At 38.7% G+C, this 21,693-nt stretch overlaps 2 protein-coding genes across 2 annotated transcripts; one reads left to right on the forward strand and one right to left on the reverse strand.

Annotated features, from left to right (window-relative positions):
- Positions 1 to 420: 420 nt before the first annotated feature.
- On the reverse strand, positions 421 to 5,977 carry LOC136448708 (neuropeptide FF receptor 1-like). Its single transcript, XM_066448345.1, has 3 exons — positions 5,132 to 5,977; positions 4,203 to 4,302; positions 421 to 1,630 (listed from the first exon to the last, which is right to left on the reverse strand). The coding sequence occupies exons 1-3, from the start codon at positions 5,397 to 5,399 to the stop codon at positions 988 to 990; spliced, it is 1,011 nt and encodes a 336-aa protein (XP_066304442.1). The 5' UTR covers positions 5,400 to 5,977; the 3' UTR covers positions 421 to 987.
- Positions 5,978 to 14,306: 8,329 nt separating this feature from the next.
- Positions 14,307 to 21,327, forward strand: LOC136448892 (globin CTT-IIIA-like). Its single transcript, XM_066448588.1, has 5 exons — positions 14,307 to 14,425; positions 14,828 to 14,940; positions 17,586 to 17,688; positions 19,362 to 19,475; positions 20,763 to 21,327. Exons 2-5 carry the CDS (start codon positions 14,843 to 14,845, stop codon positions 20,874 to 20,876), a joined length of 429 nt encoding a protein of 142 aa, XP_066304685.1. The 5' UTR covers positions 14,307 to 14,425; positions 14,828 to 14,842; the 3' UTR covers positions 20,877 to 21,327.
- Positions 21,328 to 21,693: the final 366 nt, after the last annotated feature.

Consider the following 21,693-nt stretch of genomic DNA (forward strand, 5'->3'; position numbering starts at 1 on the left):
CGATAAAATACAATACAGACTAAATCATTTAGAGTACAATAATATTACATGCTTGGTTCATATTCTTAAATCAAGTCATGGAAATACATGATATAAGAATAACAAACGATAACACTTGCATGTAATCGTATTACAACAATGGAAATGTATGCCATTAACATGTATGTACATATTTGTTTATTAACATTAACACATATCTATGGTATTGAAAATATGCAGGGAAGATTTAGGTTGGTTGACTACACTGGAAACTCTAGTAATGATTGTATTTCTTGACCTACCCAGGTGCCTTCATAGGAATAACATGTATTTTGACATGATTATAGTATCTTAGGGCTATATGGTACCCGCTATTTAGCTTATCGACTAAATTCAACGCTTTATATCTACTGCAGTACTTTCGTGCCTTACAAATCTTAATACGTTAGCCAGCAGTAAGGCTATTAAACGTTTTGATTGAATGCTATTTGACAGTAGTTGAAATCAAGCTGATCCACTATAGAACATACAGCTTAGAGGTGCCTCCTAGCGAGACAGCTTGAAATTACAAGTATACAGCGGCCAATTATCGGTTCTTGAAGCATTTGGGATAGATTGATTGGGTTGAAAGCAAACCATGTATCAATGGTCTAGTGGTTATTGACGTAGTTTGCTCAGAGTGTAGACGTCTGGGGTCTAAATCCTTCACCTATGAAATTTGCCAACGTATCTCAAATTCGTTCCAAATTTGATATTCCAAATTGTCTTGTCTTCCCTTTAAGACTGACGATCATCATGATGGTTACTTTAGCACGGTACGCAATGTTGTTCAATTTAGTTCAATGTCTTATTAATGGTTGTAGGTTGAATTTCCAACACCCTGAGTACGAATTTTTCAGAATTCAGATAGAGATGCATCTAGGATGTCCTATGTGACAGGAAACAAACTTCGACATCTTCACCATTCAGTCCGAAATGTCATGGGATTTTTTTGGGTCAAAAATTCTCTTAAACACGGCAGGGTATGGTACCTCGACTGCGTGTTAGAATAGCTTTGAAACCTGCTCGAAAATTGTGATTGAAGTAGCCATATATGATAGGATTCACGCAGCTATTAAAGTAAGACAACCAGTGGGCCACGGGGAAACAGTAGTTGTAAACAGCGTTCTGAACAGAGTAATCCAAATGTGACATGGCATAGTCGTCAACCAATATCAGCGTATGAAGCGGTAGCCACGACAAGGCGAACAACACAACAACAACGATCAACATTTTCAAGACTTTGACCTTTTTCTTCGTGGCAGTTTCTCTAGCCTGATCCGAGACGTTTGCACCATCGCCCGGCGCTTTTCTGAACCAGATTCTATAAGCAATGCGTATGTACAAAATAGAGATGATTAGCAAAGGACCAAGAAATGAAAACATAAGGAGTGCAAGGCTGAACATCCGTTGGAAGTCGCGAGGTGTCCAGGAACCGTAGCTTGGCCATTCCTGCGTACATACTTGTACTGGGGGGTCATAGGTAACTTCTTTCTTGACGAAGATCTCTGGTAGTGCGATAAGGGCGGATAAAAACCAGATGATGGCAATGGACTGTACCATACGGGACAGGGTGATGATCTCTTTAGTTGGGTAGACGACAGCACAGTATCTGTGGTGACAGAGAAATACAAATCTTTGGGATTAGTACAGTAATGAGAATACTCTATTCTCTGTCGACAAACTAGTTACCAGCGTATCCAAAATAATTCTACTTTCCCAGTCTTCCTAACCATGAAAAATCAAGTCTGCTGTTAGAATTGGGCAGCGCACATATTATAGACGAAGTGGGATAAATTGTCTTATTTTCACTTGAAAAGAAATTTGTCAACCCCAGGGAAACTAGCTCGGCGTAAATTTCATAATGTTATTCAGTTTAGGAACTTGCACTTGATAGCATTGTATTTATCATTATTATATCTATGCTGCATGTAATTGCAATTAGCCTTGAGGCACGTACTTGTACATTATTAGTTTCATTATTATCTTATCAAAAACATATCTGCCTTTGAAACATAAAATACATATTGCAGAGTAATTTCATAAAGCGACTTTGAATTTTATCTTCGAAATATCATATATTGCTGTGTTTTAGATATTCCATAAATATTCTAGAGAGTATTCATATCCACATCAATCAACGTGATTCTACAGGTGGATATACATAAGATTCCTAGAAAGTTTGACAAGAATAAATGACCCAGGATCGTGAAAACAACGTACATATCTGGATGAAAAACAAGACCATAAAAATATGACAGACTACTAAAGCTAGAAGGATGATACTATCAGTGCTCCTGCCAACAATTTTGCGTCTTGGGAATTTTCAATGACGTAGCACCAAATTATCACCACCATTGTGTTTTATTAGTTGCACTCTCTATATGGGAAAGCTGTGTGAACTAACTTTTCTCCCATTTTCTGCCCAACGGAAAAATCAATCGAACTCTGTGTTGGCACAATCTATTGACATGTATTCTCTTGGTGGCACTGCAGAATACCACCGCTCCGAGACACTCTCTTTTTATGACTAGAATGTACATGGTCAGAATATCTAATTTGAAGAAAAAATTATTGTTATAGTTATGCGAATAAATACGTTTCTAGTATCTTTTAGTCATTTCCATACGAAAATAGAATTCAAAATTGTTTTGATTATGAATTTTTAGCGACAACAGACGCTTTAACACTACATCTTATTGTTTTCTTACAGAATGCAAAAAACAAAAATGATTTTCGATTTGCCGGGAAAGTGTGCTACCCTTTTCCGCATATTTTTTACCTGTTTTCTTACAGAAATCGGAGAAATAAAAGTTTAACTCTCAAATTCTACTAACATGAAAGAAAACCTAAGTTTACATTATTGAGCCGCCTTAACCCGACAGCAAAAATTGATTACAGAATAAAATAGAATCAACATGAAATCATGTGAACTTAAGTCGGGGCTGGATGAAATGGGATGTACGATATCCCCCAGCTTTTCGTCCTTGGCGATATTGATCTTGTAGAAGCTTACTAGTTAAACTAAAACGACACCATAAAATCGATCGGTCGGTGTACAGAAAGCGGGATAATGGGTTCTTGACGAGACCTAAGTCCACGGGGAAGTAAGCTTCAAATGGCTTTAAGCAACAATAAGGCCGTACTGATTTGATGGTATGGACGAGATCCCCTTGCACCCTAAAGCTAACGCGAGCGTGCGAAGCAACGAAGCAAAACAAACTGGGCAAAAATGTTACCTTCAGTATTGAATCTAAGTGGTAGAAAATGTTTTGCAAATGGTTAAACACGCAGAACACCGATTATTCTTTATTCCTGTTCTTTTACACCTTTTTTTTTTAGTTCGGTAGACTTCACATAGTAGTATCCGCTTTTTCCAATATTTGTTTTTCTTTATTTACGGAGAGTATTTGCTACTTTTGCAGCTAAAGTGTACGATTGAAAGTATGGTCGCAACGTTTGTTGGCAATCGGAGGAAAATCAATGAGCACTCGTTATTTATACAATCAGTGTTGCCATAAACATTCATGTGCTTTTTTTAATGATTGCCAAATTTGTCTCACCATAAATTCGACATGACCTTTAAAATGCCGTTAAATGTAGGTGTAGTAAATTTATTTATGGCTAAGCCGAACCCATGAATATCATTGCAAAATTGCACTGCTGCTATAAGATCTCTGCTATGTGTCTTTGTACTTCCTCAAACCCACATGAGACACCAAATAATCATTACAATACAACAATACAATTAATATACTTTTATCGATATCATTTTGTAGTTTTAAGTGAGAATTGATAAGCTTTGTAACGTTGTAGTTTAATAGTTGTTGCCACAAATTGTACGCTGAACGACTGCAAAATATAAAATTTGTAATATAATGCATTGTAAATGTATTTGACTGCCATTTAAATTCTCTTAATGTATCAAAAGTAGTACTAATTTATGTTACCATTCATACACACTGCAGCAAATATAGAAGTCGAAGTTTGATTTGTTATCATTATTACCGATGAACATGTCTAAGAGAGAATATTGCAAATAGATCAAATTGTTATTCAGATACACTCAATGTACTGAAAATTGTTACTTTAATACATTTGACGTAACAGCACAAACTTGAAGATCCGTACACACTGTAGCAAATATTTATATATATATTTTAAGATGAATCTTGTGTACTTGCCTGTCCACTGCAATGGCTACTAAAGTGAAGACGGACGCAACAACAGAAATCACCGTCGTGGCGGCTGACAGCTTGCACATGACGTCTCCGAAAGGCCATCCTATATATCAACGTACAAGAATGTCAAATACGTTTGAATTATTGGCCTAAAATTTAGCTCACAGCTCATAGAGACTAAAAGATCAATACATTTCACAGCATTTTCCATTACTTATTTCCATTTACCTTTCGAAAAATGGCACTGACCATTTTAACGGATTTTAGCAAAACTATTACATGAATGCAAGTTTTATTATCATTTCATCAAAATACGTAATGGAATTCAACATTCATTTAGCAGTGTCTTTCGCATTTACGGAACTTATGTTACTGTATGGATTAGTGTGATAAAATACGTATATCTATGAAGAAATTCACCAATGTAATCATATTCAACTTTTTTCCCAGATACATCTCATGTACAAGATCTGACTTGTTCTGTCAAGGCTTAATTCCACTGAAGATGAGTATTGGGTGTCACTCAAAGCATCCAAGGGTAATCTCATAAAATCAAATATAATCTTATCAGGTTAAAGAACGTGTAGAGCTGTTCAAACTGCTTACTTGGCCGTCTAACTTTCATCAACGTAGTGCAAGAAGACGTGATGTTGACTCTTAGAATATTTGACCATTATCTTTAGGATAACTAAAAACTCGATTGCTAGCGTACTATCTACTGACTTTCTAGTTACAGCACAAAAAAAGCTTGATGTTTAGGTCATAAGAGTACATGGGGTATTTTCAAATAGACTATGATGGTAAGTAATGTTAAATCGTCAGCACAGTATAGGGTAGGAAGGCCTTTTTGGTGACATTTTAAGTGATTAATTCTATAGTGAGCAAGCAAAATGTGTTCTTAAAACACATAAAACACGTAAAAAGAGACTTACCATAGACGATGTTATCCACCAGAGTGAAGGGCATACAGAACACAGCGACAAGAAGGTCCGCTACAGCCAAGTTCAAGATGAAATAGTTGGTAACGTTTTGCATCCTCGGCGATTTCACAACCACCAGGCAGACCAGCGTGTTTCCGATCATACAAAACAAAAATATAAGAGTATAAGAAAAGATGAACAAAACGATGACAGGGACGGTCTGTTTCATCTTTCCCTCGTGCGGTGGAGGTGGCAATGTCGTGTTAAAAGTCTCATTCATGTTGTCGAATGTATCTTCAGTTGTCCTCGTTCTATGGAGCTCCTATTCAAAGATGATCAGAGTCGTGCCTAGTTCAGCTGGTGCGCCTCACGCGTTTATGCAACAACACTGTAGACCTGCCCTTTTACAGCGGTCTATCAGCAATAAAATTCTACCACGCGTCCAGCGGTGTTGACGTCCTTCCGGCTTTGATCAAAGATGCGATGACTTCTCAAACTTATATAAGCTCCTCAAGGTCAACAGCAGCGGACACGTTTCAACGGCTCACACAATCTCAAACTAATTTGCAGAAAGTAATGAATATAATATTGGGGGTATCCTCAAGAGGAGGAAGAGTCCAGATGAGATAGAGCCCTTTTAGAGATGTTCATCGTCCGAGTGATGAGTTCCAATTCCAGCTAAGCTGATTCGGGTGTGCGGCCTACCGCGAATGAGCCTGCAAACATAAGTAGCTTTTTCCACCTTTCGATAATTTTAGGCTCGACAGGGGGTAGCTATAGCTACGCGGGGAGCATTGAAAGAACTATCAAGAGGGGTAGAGCGTAAAGTATTGCGCTTAAAACGAATAACGGTTATCGCGGGAACATTGTTGACTATCACCCCTGACATCGCAACTGTTATGAGAAAACGTGACAAGAATACGCATGATAAAAATCAAATAGAATCATTTGATGCATACTTATCTTCATGAAACTACCTGACTTTTGCATTACATTTTCGTAATAAATACCAAGCAATCAATAAACTGATGCTAAGAATTTAAAACACATAATAAGCGAAATTGTTCCGTCACTGCATAAGGCGCCGTCGTTTTTTTTTGTATTAGCATCAATCAGTCAATCAATCAAACATATGTGTGTAAGTGCCATCAATCTAACCAACCGCTGTAAGTGCCATGTAGCCCCCTTGCTGATACCATGAGTTGGCAATGTGACCTTTGGTGTCACTTGTGGGACATATTTTACTTGTTACAGAGGGATTGTGCCTCTGTATTTGGGGGTTGTTTGATTGATCTTTGTGTCCATGTTTAAAATGCAACTCAACATGGTGGCAACCTTGTTATATATACCCAAAGTGCATCTCCGAAGTTCACATTTATTTGGGTAACATAGGGAATTACAGAGTGCACATGCGTGTATGTTATCTGTACATAATATTTTTTGCAAAAAAAAATTTGGAACTTTGTAGACTTGATTATCAATCGTCTTAATACTTAAGAAAGCGTCCGATATCTCAGTAGTTTGCTACCTTTAGTGTCAAAATCTAAAGAAAAATTAGAGTAGAGGTAGCCTCTGTCTTTGCCTTGAATTTGGCTTGTTTTACAGCAAAAAGCTCTCTGCAACAAGTACCGCACGGTATACTGATCACAGCAGTAAAGTAGACAGTGTCCTTCACAAAGAAAGGCACCTAATGGTGTTCTGTGATAAGAAATTGATGGATCTGGGTCTCTTGTTGGCAATGTATGTTTATTAGTCCCTTACTGGCAGTTGATGTATATGGGTCCCTTGTTGAGAGAACATAGGTGATAATTACTGATGATGGCCTTCTACGGTATCATGAGTCCATGAACCAGAGCAGAAACTCGCTACCTTAGACAAAGAAAGACAAGACCATAGCACGTCCAGGTCAAAAGATACAAAAATGGAATTTCTGCTGCAGTACCAATGTCACATGCTAGGGGGCTCAAAATCGACCTAGAATCTCGGCTTCACAACACCCGCCCACATACCAAATATCATTGTAATCCATCAAAAGGTTATTGAGTTATGCTGACTAGAGTGGTCCGGAAACACAAACAGACAAACAAACAAACAGACAAACAGACAGACACACACACAGACACACCCAAAACAATATCTCCATTTTTCATGGAGATAAAAAGATAAATTGAAGAGGGTGTAGAACCAAGCATGCAGACAGATTCTGCATGAACAACTACGATATGGGTGCTAGTGTCACCAAAACGGCACCATCATTTGGCGAAGGTATGCCGTCGCAAATCTTGCTGATTATGCCCCTTGGAGCTTAATATGAAAATTACGTAATCATTGGTGTAAGTGATCTCATATCGATTTTTCAAATATCATTTTAAACAAGTTTAATTTTTTCCCGACTTGCAACTATCTTTAAATTAGAAATTCTTCATGATCTAGAGTTGTTCTTTCAAACCATGGTATATGACGTTAAACCCAACAAAGAAAGTTCAGTTTCATCAAACAAAGTGGTCTTAAACTTTTTAATCCTGATTCCGCATGCATTACAATGTTTATACGTTTGACCTTTAACTAACGTGCCTGTCCGAATGTAAAACCCTCAGTGGAAATTATGGACAATCCATCCTTTCCACCATCATTCATGTTTACATTATCAGGAGAGTGTCAGCTTTACCCTGGGCATACCATTGTTCAATTTCACGCAAATTGAGAAAGGAAATTGAGTGTCTACTGCACGGAAAAACGTGACCTTAAACAAGAAACATAATTCAGACTCGCACGAGAGGCCGGCAACGAATCATTTTTAAGGGTTGACTCAGAGAGAGATATAACGCGATCGACGTATGCACACAGATCCGGTGTCACGCCAAATAATTGTCACCTGCCAAATGATTACATCGATCGCTTGGTGAGTTCAAGTATTTTTCGACCTTTATTTAACCTTTAAAGTTTACATGCGCGTCGGCTGTGGTCGTTTTCTAGAGTTCAAGAGAGGGAAGTGTACTGGAAGGGCCGTGGTAATCTTCAAGCAGAAATCTGAGTGAATTTTTTTTGGAGAGGTGAGGTCGTGCTGTGAAGGCTTACGCTAACTCTAACGCTAACCCTAATCCAACAATAACTCAGGCAATTTTTGGCAAGGCAATCACTGGATCTTGAAATGATAAATGATGCGTTCTAGATGCAAATTCAATAAAGATTTGCGAGGATTTAAAAATAAAAAAGAAAGTGTGAAAAACAACCAATCCATCATTATCAAATGCCCGAAAATGATTTTTTTTAAACTTTTAAAATACACTCAAACATATTTTACTTAAGATTACGTTGTATTGATGATTCAGTTCAGCTGAAAATTCAAAGGGAGATTTTCTGAGCATGGATTAATCTAGAAGGCGATTATTTAGCACTATTGGACAGCAAGGAGGGATAATATGCACCCATATAGACCCAGATGTTCAGTTGAGATTATTCTGTTCAAGCTTAACTTAAGCTTTTATTAGCACGAAACTTGTCAAGAAAAATGACGCACTTAAGCTGAAATTTCAAGGATGATGTATAACTATATAAAATCGAAGGAAAACAACAATCCATCAATATACATGCAGTGGAGACGGATTAGAAATCATTGGATTACACTAACGCAGATGTTTTTCTGAGATACTACTGTACCTTCATGATTATAGTACGTGTGCACAATTTTAAACGATTGAGCTTAATATTCGGGGTTGATGTGGACAAGGAAACGAGAAAAACCACGATAAATCATAATTGTATAACAGAAAGAGATTACACACAATCGAATTGAACACGAAAAGACGCTTATTTGAGATTATGCTGTGTCAATGACATCCTGAAGGTTTCTATTTACTAATGAGTTGTAAGCATATTGAAATTACAGGAAAGTGCCGAGAAGATGGCATCCTGTCATTATCAGATAGTCGACCGGAAATAGACACTATTGAATTACACTAATAAACATGTAGATAATTATTTGAGATTGAATAGTGTAAGTATTTTATGAATCTTACGTTTGCGCTTGGTATTTTGTGCGTACTTCAACAAATTCGTACAGATTTTATGATAATCTTAAGGATGCTTAGACATACTATGAGCACCTTTAGAATTACATGGTACAAACTTGGAGCGGTAACATATTTTGTCTTAAAACTCAAAGATGATTAAAAAGTCCAAACAAAACTTCATCCTCCCCAATATTTATGCAGATTCGTGCCATGGAAACCAAACGGCAACAATTTCCCCAAAGAACCCGATTGCAGACTGGTGCTATCATCCGGTATGATAGATCTGTCAGCCTGTTTAAGCCGAGCTCATCTTTCAATTTAGAAGCGACATCAAACTGACGGTCTCTACAAAGATTAATGGACGCACGCGGTTTCTGAAGTAGCGAACCCGTCCATGTAAGTGTCGATAAACGTTTACGGCTGTTGCACAGTGTTATTTCTGACTAGGGTAAGTCGATATACACCTAGCCAGATCGATAAACAAGGCTTAACTTAAAGCCCAGATTCGACACCTTCATTAAGAACACAGTTGTTTCTTGTTTCAAATGGTATCAGTTTTAATTTGAACTGGCTTTTTGTTGACCGTGCGGTGGATATCAATTGTTGCACGTTTTAATTCGATGTGATGTTGAGGGTAATGGCCGCTGCATCCAAGATTGTTTAGCGTGCAGTTCACCGTGCGGTGGATATCAATTGTTGCACGTTTTAATTCGATGTGATGTTGAGGGTAATGGCCGCTGCATCCAAGATTGTTTAGCGTGCAGTTCACTTATTAGCTGTAGCAAAAGACTGTTTATCAAATCATTATAAGCATAAATAAAATAAAAAAGATAAGTTATGAGAAGTTGTTTTCGGATGTTTATTATGCTGTATTTTACAGTATTAACGCAGGCACAATGTACTTGTCCTCCTATATTGCTTACTCGCATTCCAATGCAGTTTTCAAATATTTAGTATTCAGAAACAAATATCTTTAGTGTTCCATTGACGTCTTGTCTCCTGTGCATGTTATATTGGACCGAGTAATGTCCAATAAAGGCATTTAATGTTACGCGATAGTATGGGACATTGACCCAAAAGTTGATAAAAGATGCTGCATGTTCAGGTAATAGGGGTTGTGACATCGCCGTGAAAGTAAACGACATATCATGTGCGAGGCTTCGAATCTATTAATTTTACCCTGGTTTCAAATGGCACAACCTGAGTGCAGCATTCATCCTAGAGTATACAGTGGTATTCAAATCAGGATATTTGGTCACTGATATATCTTATAAAAGACAGCAAAAGCTTTCTAAGCAAAAAGAAAAGAGCTAAGAGTAATGCTAGGTTTTACACTGTGAAAAAGAATAACGTATAACTGTAGTGTTCTGTAGTATAAAGTAGAGTGGATTCAGTGTACAGTTTTCTGTAGTAAAGAAATTCCTTCCGACACAATTCGATGTATCATGAATGTTGGGCCATCTTCGTTTCTATAGTATAGTCATTTGGCCACACAGTCCGGACTTTAGCAGCTGCGCTGGGGCCAGTCCACCGAAAGGGGTGTGTGTTTAACTGTAATACTCTTTCCCAAAAAGTGCTAAGAAGATAAAGAGCATGTACAATTTCTAAAGTATTTGGTTTGTCCTAGCCCGGGCTTGAATCCCCGGAATGCAATGCAATTACTCTAGGTCTGCCCACTTGGTACGTTGCACAACACAGCAGAAATATTGGCCAACACTTTTATTACAAACGCGTAGAACTGCAAATCGATTGGATCAGAAAACGGTTGGCAAGTAAAAACATTTTTAAAGCAATTTGGAAACACATCTAGAGATAGCTTTCTGGGAAAGAAGATCAGATGATAATTCTGAAATTAAAGTTTCTGGGAATATTTTCTGTTTAGTTGTTTTTTTTTTCAGGGTGATTACATACGAATATGGCCTAGTTCATTTTTTCTGACGCACTTTTGTGGAAGACCCTGTCATATAATCATCGCTGTTGAAGTCCTGTCTAATTATAGCAACACTAATATCAGTTATGAACCAATTAAGAAACAGTCATCACCTAGGGAAGTTAATGTCATTAACCATGTATTTGGGGGATGGCTCGTTTATTCTACTATATAATATGGTAAGCTGCAAGCTAGGCACGATTTTTCATTATAGATCGGAACATCAGATTATAGATTTTGTCCACTTGTGGTATTGACTTGCATAACTACACTCCGATAAACTGATTTGGAAATCATTTCACAGTACGAAATGGTCTCCGTATATATATAGTGAATGTTTTTTTTTTGCAACACCATTGGGTATAAATTGAGTGCGTCTAGATTGAAATATTCAATTTGGTTCTGGACATGCTAAATTGTGCAGGATATTCAACTTTAAACACAATCTTTAGGTCAGCTATGCCTGGTAACACTCAAATTCAGCCGCCATTTTGGAGCTGCAGTACCGCGCTTATCCGGCAGGAAAGCACTCTGTTCAGCAACACTGTACTGTCGTACATGGCAAAGCATTTGGTACACGTCATTGACCCATTTTTTTACTTTTTTTTTTTACAAGCGGTGTTCTCCAAATCTCTTTCAATGTCAAGAACACCCCAGCACCGAGCCGGGCCGTAACCGGATGTTCTGTGAAAAAAGTTGAATGGAGATAAACTACATGGTCATAAAGCGTAATTTATATCAATCAACATTTCGAATACGGGAAGTTCATAACATATTGCTTAAGTATTACAAATAAAGAGAATCCATAAGTTTGAAACTATACTTTTTAGTCTGCAATTCGCTACTCGTCTTACGCGTTATGTTTTATTCATAAGTTGCCTAGAGAATTCACCACTATAATTATGGTGTATGCCTTTCCATTTAACTTAGTAATACTCCATTAATATACATTACCTACTACTGCTTGTGAGTCTCCAAACTCTTGTATGATTGGAAACTCGGCAAATGACCGTGAAATAGAAAAAGCCGCTTCTTATCTGCACTTCAAGTCAAGTCACATGAAGTCAAAGCCTTTATTTTTCTTCGAAGTGATAGATCCTATTAGTTAGAATATATGGTTCCGAGGATAAGAAAATCCTCATTCTTTCCGTATCCCTGTAATATGCTTACGATATTGTGTGAAGCAGATTTTGAACATAGTGTTGGTATGGTCAGCTGCTGATATACACATACTTTGTAAACACAGCCACTCTTCTCTGCCACCGGGACCTTCCCATAGCGTAAAGTAAGAAAGGCTGTCCTTAAAGGTTAAAAATGGCGTTAACGTGACAACTCAAGCGTACAGCGTGGATATGTAAGAGTAGAAAGCCTCCTTTGTTTACCGTCCAAAGCATTTCTCTTTCTATACTAGCCCACAGTGACACTATAGTGTAGGCCCTGCGTGTGGTAGCTTCACGGTAAAGCATCAATTATAGTGTAAGAGTTGAACTAAAGGCAGCCACACAAGGGCAAGGTCGAAGTCTACGGGACCCCATCCTTGGTAATTTCTTAGAGGGGGAGGGGGGCGTTATGAACGCCTTGTTCGTTGCGGAGAATTGGAAGTCTATCCGTCGGGTCGGTGGAATTGAAATTCCTGAAAACCAACCGCAAAGTAAGATCCATAGCTGACTTGGCACTGGCCATGGCTGGCCTTTCACAAATCATCTTGTAGAATGTGGTTTGTAGTTGGAATGATTGATGAAGCCTTTTCTCGAGCTTTGTGGATAAAATACACAAGCACATTGGTTACGATGGTAAGCTCTTATAATCTGTTGAGCACTAGACGAGTGGTTTGGAGGAAATGAAATTTTCGACCACCAGGTTTGCCACGTTTGAGTATTAAGTACATGTTACATGCACTTTGTAGATATTTCAACTGTGTATCTATTTCGGTTGGGTGTGCAGTCTCTCCTCCTTGATTTTTATAAGAGGCCGATCAAATATTCCGTCGTGTTCAGCTTTATATGGTGATATATGGTAATATCACAATCCGTTATACCAGGTGTACGTTGTTTTCTCTCATAGAAAATGTCATACGCACGTACACTACAAATGACAAAAAAGAAGAGTTACTTGTATTTTTTTTTACGATTGCTATAATATAGGTAAGCCCCGAACAGTAGTTATTCACAGCACGCTTGAAAGCAACCTTGGACTTTGCGTTGATCAATCTGCAATGGGAACCTTGATGTGTAAGCTAGCCACGTTTCTTTTTCTTCTTTTTTTCTGTAGCGAGGACATGTTTGAGCCCTGGCGATGGTCCACTGTGCTCCCGACGTCTGTCCGATGATGGAAACACCGTGCAGCGATCGGTCTTCCGGTTTTACGACTCGGCCTTGCCAAGTTAATTCTCACAAGGCATCTTCTTGACAGTCCAACGCATAAGCCATAGTCATCAGAAAGCAAGACTATTGGATGCCATACAAAAAAAACCCAAAAACATCATAGCTGATATACATGTCCGCACAGTTTTCATTTGAAAAACAAAAACGCTCCTTGGATATGCACTATTTGAGTAACTTTCTGCAACCTAACACAGGCGATTTTGTCGTTGTCTACTACAATCTATTTCATAGTCTACTATGATAATATTTCCATCATATCCTATGTAGATAAAGAGAAAAAAACTTCTTTCCGGATGAGTAGAAAATGTTACGTTGATTTTCTTTAATCACGAGGAACTTTCAATAAAAATTGAATCATACACTAGAGCGAACCCACCCTCATTGTGCTTTTTCTTGCACCTTTCTGTAAACCCCAAGAATGTCCTAACAGGCCGAAACGGCAAATCAAGTTAGATATGCTCCGAGGGATGTCCTTTTATGGGCCTGTTAATCTGAAAGAATGATGCTGACTGTGTGTTTCTACAGAACTCAAGGTTGAATGCGTGCAAAGAGACACGTAGACCACCTTCTTTGAAAGACAAGAAGTACCACGTCACTTGTAAAAACTGTCGAGTCATTTCTGATATCAACAATGACTCTCTCTATATATCTATATTATATATCTATATATCTATATATCCCGGAGTCACATATGTACGTGGAATATACCGTACACAATGTATGTGTGAATACATGATTTGATAGGGGTCATGTTTTGTCTACCATTGCCGACGGAAACGCTAGAGATTTCTTGATTCTACTCCAGCGTTTACGTAGGTAACCTTAATTAGGCCCAAGGTCAAAGTGTTTACGTGCCTAGTGTGGTGAGACTTGGTGCATAAAAAGGCGACGCATTGAGGGTCTTGGTCTTCAGTTCTCCAACGGAGCCGAGGGAGGAAGTCCTCTTGCTAAGTCTCCAAGTTTTGAACCGGTCTTGAAGGTGATTATAAGTTTTTATCTTACTTATTTCGTTTTGATAGCTTTGGTTGACTCAACATCTTTGCAGATTTAGCTTAAGTTTTATAGCTCAGTTCAATTTCTTCTCACGATATGTTGAGAAAAATGTATGTATTTTTCATGTCGTCAAGTGAAATTTCTTAACACTGATAATCGCTTTGTTATCGAGTTTTACTTCTACCTGTTGTCTGCAAGCATTAAATCGTCTCGCCTTAAAGTTGTTTCTTAAGATATTTCTAATTTGTTTTTTTGTTTTTCAAATTCAAATTCAAAATAACAAAGAAGAATAAAAGTGGTTGTTAGTCGATCACTATGAATTTTTGTGTGTACTTTTACACGCAACGACCACATCTTTGAATCAGATTCCTGTGTATCTATTCTGCAGAAGAAAAAGAGCAAAATGAGTTTGTCGGCTGCTGACAGGAAGCTTGTCCAGGACTCGTGGGCTAAAGTGTCCCAGCCGTCTTTTGCTGACTGCGGCGAGAAAGTTTTTCTCAAGTAAGTACTCTTGTCTTCGTTTAACGACCAATACAGAGCGGCAAGCAAGTCAGGTTTTCATCGATCAACAAATATTATCCTAGAAGAGTGTTCTGTTCATTATGTACTTTTGTGGCGTTGTTGATGTTTTGTGTCTAATTTGATTTTTTTGTTTAATGTGCAGTGTTTTTTGTACAAAACTGGGCTCATTACAGACATTGACTTGTAGCGCGCACATGTTGAATCTATTCTATATCAACTAGCCCTTTTTTCTGTTTTGTACAAATAAACATTCATATTTAGTATCTTTAAAGGCTATCTCTAATAGATTCTCGTTAAGTTTAGCCGTAGTCGACCGTCAATACATACGAACCCTTTTCTTAAAGAAATACTCAATGTTAGAAACTGTAGTCAACACCCTAATAAAATGCTGGCACGCAAACAAAGCGAAGCTATTACATATAAGATCCAGACAAGAGGGACCTTTTCAGTATCCCTTAGTGATGGATTTAAGCACATTTTCATGCAAAAGACTTTTTTCAAGGGAATGCTCTGGTTAAATACTGAAGTCCACAGCACATGAAAGTTAAGATGGCACGCAAAACAAAGCTATTATCATAAGATCCAGACAAGTTGTACCCTTGGCTTTCTACGAGTGGTGGATTTAAGAAGTTTTCGGCGCCCATGTTATACTTTGCAAACGCCCGGATGTGGTTCTAAAGTACGACTGAAAGCAAAATAAAGCTTCACGGATAAAGAATTGGTGGGCGTAGTTGTTGGCACGGATGAAAAGGTCGTCGAGAGAAGCGTCTTTAAAAGATTGAATCCTTTCCAAGGATAAAGTCTGCGCCTTTGGTGATTTCTTACATGTACCACAAGGGGCTAGTAAACCGACGTAAGCCCCTAACTCACTTTACTGTGGCATGTTGGTGACAAATCATTTCACCACAGTCGCGAATTTGTCACAAACTTCCCTTGCGGTCACAATGACGCTTGAGGCACAGACCAGCAGGTAATTGGATCATGGAACTCGCAGTGTTGTCATTAAATTAAAATTCAATGTGAACTGATTAGAGCACATTCAAAAGAGACCAGCAGTTATACAATATGCAGTAATGCAACTTATGAAACGCAACATTATTGCATTTAGGTAACACATTAGAATACGCATATATAACCTTAAAATACCTTTACAGATATAGAAATTCAGAGTTCACTCTATTATGTGCTTTGTACCATGTATAGGGTATATGTTGATAAGTATATTAGAAAAAACTAGACCCCGAAACTGACATATTACTTAAACATGATAAATGTTCCCTATTAGCGTCTATTTTGAGACCTATCCGCGACTAATGGCGCAAAGTTGGAATCAATATAGGAGTCTAGTTCACGTATTTGTTTGACTTGAAAAAGCCATTTGAAGCGGCACATTGGCAGCGATAGGGCGGCTAGCTGGCTCTTGTGCGCGGCATGTTGGCGGTAGCCTCTCGCAAGCTGCCGCCGACGTGTCGCAGTCGGGGGGGGGATTAGTCGCCGATAGGTCCCTAAATAAAGCCGTCAATTCTGATACATTTCAATCATTCTAAATTGTATTTTTGAACCATTGACAACACAGTGATTTCCAATCACCTGCTCATCTTTGCGTCAAATTACGCAAATGCGCCGCACGTCGATGAGACCGCAGAGGAAAATTATTTGGTCGCCGAGCAGTCACTGAACGGTCACTGAGCGTTCACAGCGCCGGCCACTAGTAGAAAGGGCGCTAAAGGTCGCAAACCCCGCAGGACACATTTGTGTGTCCTTGAGGTTCGCACAATCAGCCGACAATAAGGCTGGTACGCCGCGGAGAGATTGACACGGGAAGTACCCCTCGGTTACGATAACCGCGTATTTTGAGCTTTAACGACTTGGTAAATTATTTGCCAGTAGAGCCGGCCTTGGTTTAGCACAGCAGTTGTCTAACCTTCTGTATTCGTGACTAGAATTTTTGACGAAACTGTATTCTGATCAAAGGGATAGTTTGGGTTAAAGCGTATGTTGGTTTCATCATAATTATTAACATTGCATTGATATTATCATCAAAACCATCATTATCGTTATCATAGTCATAATCACTGCAATTCGTTAGCAATAGCAGTACTTTAGTCTATATTTAGTTAAAGTTATAATAACATAAATTTATTTCCACGCATAACTATTTCGTTTCTTTGGACTTTGATCTACCCTGTTTTATCATTTGATATTCAGGTATGAATCCGCCAAAAATGCTTAGAAATTAAACTTTAATAGTTAAAGAAAGTCATCTTTGCTTACGATAATGTATTTTCAACCTATCCATTCAAACTAATTGCTGAAAATGTTAATCAGCCAATTGCATTGAATTCGTAGCGTTGGAGGTTATTTCAAGTCTTGCAGAGGATGCCTTTTTGTTTCAAATCAATTTATCTCATGAAAATATCTGAAACCCAAGAAACTAGATTACTTTAAGAAGACTAGGAAATCAATATTAATTTGTCTTCACCTTCCACAACAACTAACACATCAACATATGAGGTATTGCAGTTTAAGAAAAGGAAACATTGTTCTAAATATTTAAGAACTCAGAGAAGTGCACAATATCATTTGTCTGATTTCATATTTTGCTCACGAGTCTCTTTTGTCAGGCTTCTGAGGAACGAGTCCACCAAGGCGCACTTCAAGAAGTTTAAAGACATTCCGTACGACCAACTCGCAGGGCAGGCCGTTGTTCGCGACCATGGAGAGAAGGTAAGCCGACATTTACAAAACCTCAAATTAAGATAACCACATTTACATCGCGGTTAACACATATCAAACATGCTATCTGCCATTAAAACGTCAAGTCCATGTCAAAAGATTTAAAAAAAGAAAGTCCTGCTGCAGTTCCAAGGTCACATACGAGGGGGGGCAAAATCAGCCCTGACCTTTGTCTTTTCAACAGCTACTTACATAACAAAAATTATTGTAATCCATCGAGAGGTTCTTGACTTGCAACGACTATAGTACGTTCGGAAACACAAACAAACAAACACATTCACACACACACACACACACACACACACACACACACACACACACACACACACACACACACACACACACACAGGCGGAACGCACAGATACACGGACACACACAGACACTCAGAAAACAATATCTCAATTTTTCATCGAGATAACAAGTGCTTTTGCAAAGGTAGAATTCGGCGGGTCAGGGTCCAATGATAAGTTTTATTCAGTTAGACGTCGGATATAATTATGTACCAAATGTACAATATTGCTTATACATGCTTTTATAGCAGGGATTGGCCATCAAACCATCTAACAAGCTACAAGATATAGATCAAGTATCAGTAGCATTTGAAGTAAGCCCCGAATGCTAAAAAAACACACAATGAACGTCTATAAGTTAAGATTTATGGGAAATCAAGCAAACAAAAGCTTAGCGCTACCCAACGTCACCCGTTTTGTTCAAAAGGCCATTTTTCTTCAAACGCGCGGACAGAGCCAAAAGTTTAATACATACCATTGGGAAGACATATCGGCTCTTCTATAAAGATACAGGGTCTGTGCTTTTTCTCTGTCTATTTAAAGTCGTGCTAGCATGCATTTATACTGAGGTCTACGCTGAAGAATTGTTCTTTGGCGACCTCTAGCCGCTTGCCGTCTTTCTTCTCCAAGTGCCCCTCACTTCAAAGACATAAACACGTCAGACTTTCCCATTAAGTAGTCAAAGTAGTCAATCGTGTACGGTAAATAAAATCGGACAATTTATTAGCGTCAATGCAAAAGGGAACGAATTGAATAGTGTCGGAATACAGATAAATTACGCTATGTGTGGTACCCACAGGGCACTTTCTGCTACGTGTTTGAGATTTTTATGTGGTTAGAGACGTCTGTGCCATATCCACGATATAGATCCTACGACAGAAAAACCGAATCTAACCGCTCCTGATCCTGTATGTACCACCAAACTTAGAGCCAGGTCAAATTCGTTGTACAATCGCCGTACGATCGAAAACTGATGATGAAGGCAGTGTTATAATATCCGTGCATAAATCGTACAGACTTCAGTTATCCTTGTACGAAAAAAGGCTGTCTTTTAATGTCGATTATTGTCAGTGCTTGGCTCTCGCACAACCAATGTCATAATCGTGCGGCATCAACTTTAAGTTGGGGCGAGGTCACATTTGTCGTAGGCCGTCGTACGATTTTGATGTCGAAAGATTCTTTAGCAGTCTGTGAAAGAACTATCCGCCGACAAAGATCTAAGATAACACTTTCGGCAACAAGACAACTGGATTCCGTACGACATGTGCACGATTATCTAAAGTATGCCCTCTGTTTGCGATAGTACGATCGTACGATGACCGTACGATGAATGTGACCAGGTCCTTATCGTCCAATTTGCTTTTTTTCAACAGGTGTGTCAGGTGCTGGATGAGTTCATCAAGGGACTGGATGGAAGCGGAGACGAGGCTGTGAAGAAGGTCGGACGCATGCACAAGGGCCTGGGGATGTCCAACGATCAGATTGACGTAAGTCCAGACGTCTAGTCTGTGCCAGGATCAGAAAGGATTAGCAGCTAATCCCCCATAATCCATCCATTGTTCATGTGTCTGTCAGTTCTGTGGATCTATGTTACCGGAATGTTAAACACGTGGTTTTGGGGCTCGCTGTTTCTGGCCTACATAAACTGATGCGATAACCAAGTGGGTAAAGTGCTCGATTTGCATTCTAACCCAGCCAGGTCATACCAACGACTTAAGCCCTCCTCTCACTGGACCCGCGGCACGCTGGCGGCGTCGCTGCGTCCTAAACTAGATTTGTGCCACCCTTGACTTCATATTGGGAATATCATTCAAAACGTACAAGTATAACCAAAAAGACAACAAAACACACAAAGCTTTAAAATATTGTTGTTGTTTTTTGTCGATGGAATTTGTTGAGTGCTTTAATTTGTCAATTCGATCGGCCGCAGCGACGCCGCCAGCGTGCCGCGGGTCTCGTGAGCGGGGAGGGGGGCTTTATATATTAGCAATCAGTATCTAATAGAAAGAGTATGGCAAAACACAAAGAGCTACCTGTGGCCCATGTTCTACCAGGAAAGTATGTGGTAAGAATTTTTATTTAACGTTAAGGTCTATAGCCCCTCAAATAAGAAATACAGACGAAAAGAATCAAAATGTACATGGAGGTTTGTCTTAATTTCAGAGCAATGTTTCACTCTATGCGTTGCTACGGTTCGGAAGATGCAATCTATTTTAGTGCCAACAACAGTTTCCGGAGTAACGTTTCAAACTTAATCCTTGTCCGAGAAACGTGAAAAATATGACGTTTTATATAATCTACCAAGTTAAATAATATTTCGATTACGTGACCACCGTTTCAAGAATATCATTGATATGCAGTACCTATCCACATTACTTAAAGCAATTACTTTGAGAAGAAGATAAGTATTGCTGTCCTCTGAAGCATTATTTGAAGCTGTCATTTCCCGTAATAACACGTGTATGACAAGATCTTCAAATAAGTAATTATGGTGTCTGCATTTATGCTTCGTGCTCAGAATACTTATAAAAATTGGTCTGAAATTTCAGAAAATATCCGATGTGAAATGAGTAGGATGTGACGTTTCATCGTGAATTCAGATTGTACGTATTTTTACATATTTTGGGGCAATATCGTTTTATCCTCCTCTTTTATTATAATGTTTTTCGATGTTTCTAAATAACAAGACTTGCTTCAAGACAAAAATGGCCATGTTGTCTGTATGCTTGATTCGATGAGACTCACATTTGCTGATTTTGTTTATTCTTATTCAGCAAATGAGGGGTGCCATAATTGACGTGCTGGAAGACGCTGGCTGCGGCGGTGCCAAGGGAGCCTGGGTCAAACTGTGGGACCGCTTCATGGCCGTCCACCGCGCAGCCTACTGAGGGCGCCCCCTTGCGTGGCCTTCGAGAAACGCAACGACTCTACGACGTGCCTTATTATGTGCAGCTCATCTCACAACAATAGCTCACAACGTCTAGATATCAGAGAGGCTAAGAGCACGTTTTGTAGCTATGGTTTACTCCATGCACTGTGACCTACTAGGCATTCACTAATTCTCAAGCAGACGTTGGAATAAATCTTTTCGACTGGCCGAGCTTTTCAAAAGTCACTACCCAAAACAACTGTTAAAAAATACAGCCGTTTGAAGAACGAGATGACAAAAGTGCCTTAATTCTATGCACTCATGTTTCCACGTGACACTTTTCTGAAAGTAGCTACCTGCCAGTTTTTCTGGTATGATTTACTTTACTTGTTTAGACATTAGTAGAATATTGAAAATGTGGCATCGATGTGTTCACATTCACTGAATAAATGTGCTGTGCCTCTGCCTAATTCGTTGTCTTATTTCAAATTGTATCGTTGAAAGTGTATCGTTGCATATACTACATTGAGAGACCGTCGGAAATTGGGGGTAAATCTAAAAGAAAATTGGCTTTAAATCCCCCCACTAAACGTTTGGGTATCTACAGAATACCTGCTTTTGAATAGTCTACATGATATAGTCAAAGGCACGGAAAAAATGACCAATACGTAAGCTTTATTACCATTCACTTTACAGAAAACATGGCACGGATACTAAGACCTAGCTTAAAACACGTATGGACAGAGGCAATGTCTAATAACATCTACAATGATCATTAGTATAGGTCACAAGAAAAATTTTCATCCAATGCTATTGTATTAATAGTTAGTATTCAC

This window comes from Branchiostoma lanceolatum, chromosome 14, assembly GCF_035083965.1.
Source record: "Branchiostoma lanceolatum isolate klBraLanc5 chromosome 14, klBraLanc5.hap2, whole genome shotgun sequence".
Lineage (NCBI taxonomy): Eukaryota > Metazoa > Chordata > Leptocardii > Amphioxiformes > Branchiostomatidae > Branchiostoma > Branchiostoma lanceolatum.

Bases quoted from the DNA above. Each gene is read 5' to 3' on its own strand.
- LOC136448708 (XM_066448345.1), bottom strand. From the start codon at position 5,399: ATGAATGAGACTTTTAACACGACATTGCCACCTCCACCGCACGAGGGA. The intron at 4,303-5,131 runs GTAAGTCTCTTT...GTTGATATATAG, and splicing joins GGTGGATAACATCGTCTATG to GATGGCCTTTCGGAGACGTC. The intron at 1,631-4,202 runs GCAAGTACACAA...CTGTCACCACAG, and splicing joins GTAGCCATTGCAGTGGACAG to ATACTGTGCTGTCGTCTACC.
- LOC136448892 (XM_066448588.1), top strand. From the start codon at position 14,843: ATGAGTTTGTCGGCTGCTGACAGGAAGCTTGTCCAGGACTCGTGGGCT. The intron at 14,941-17,585 runs GTAAGTACTCTT...CTCTTTTGTCAG, and splicing joins GGCGAGAAAGTTTTTCTCAA to GCTTCTGAGGAACGAGTCCA. The intron at 17,689-19,361 runs GTAAGCCGACAT...TTTTTTCAACAG, and splicing joins TTCGCGACCATGGAGAGAAG to GTGTGTCAGGTGCTGGATGA.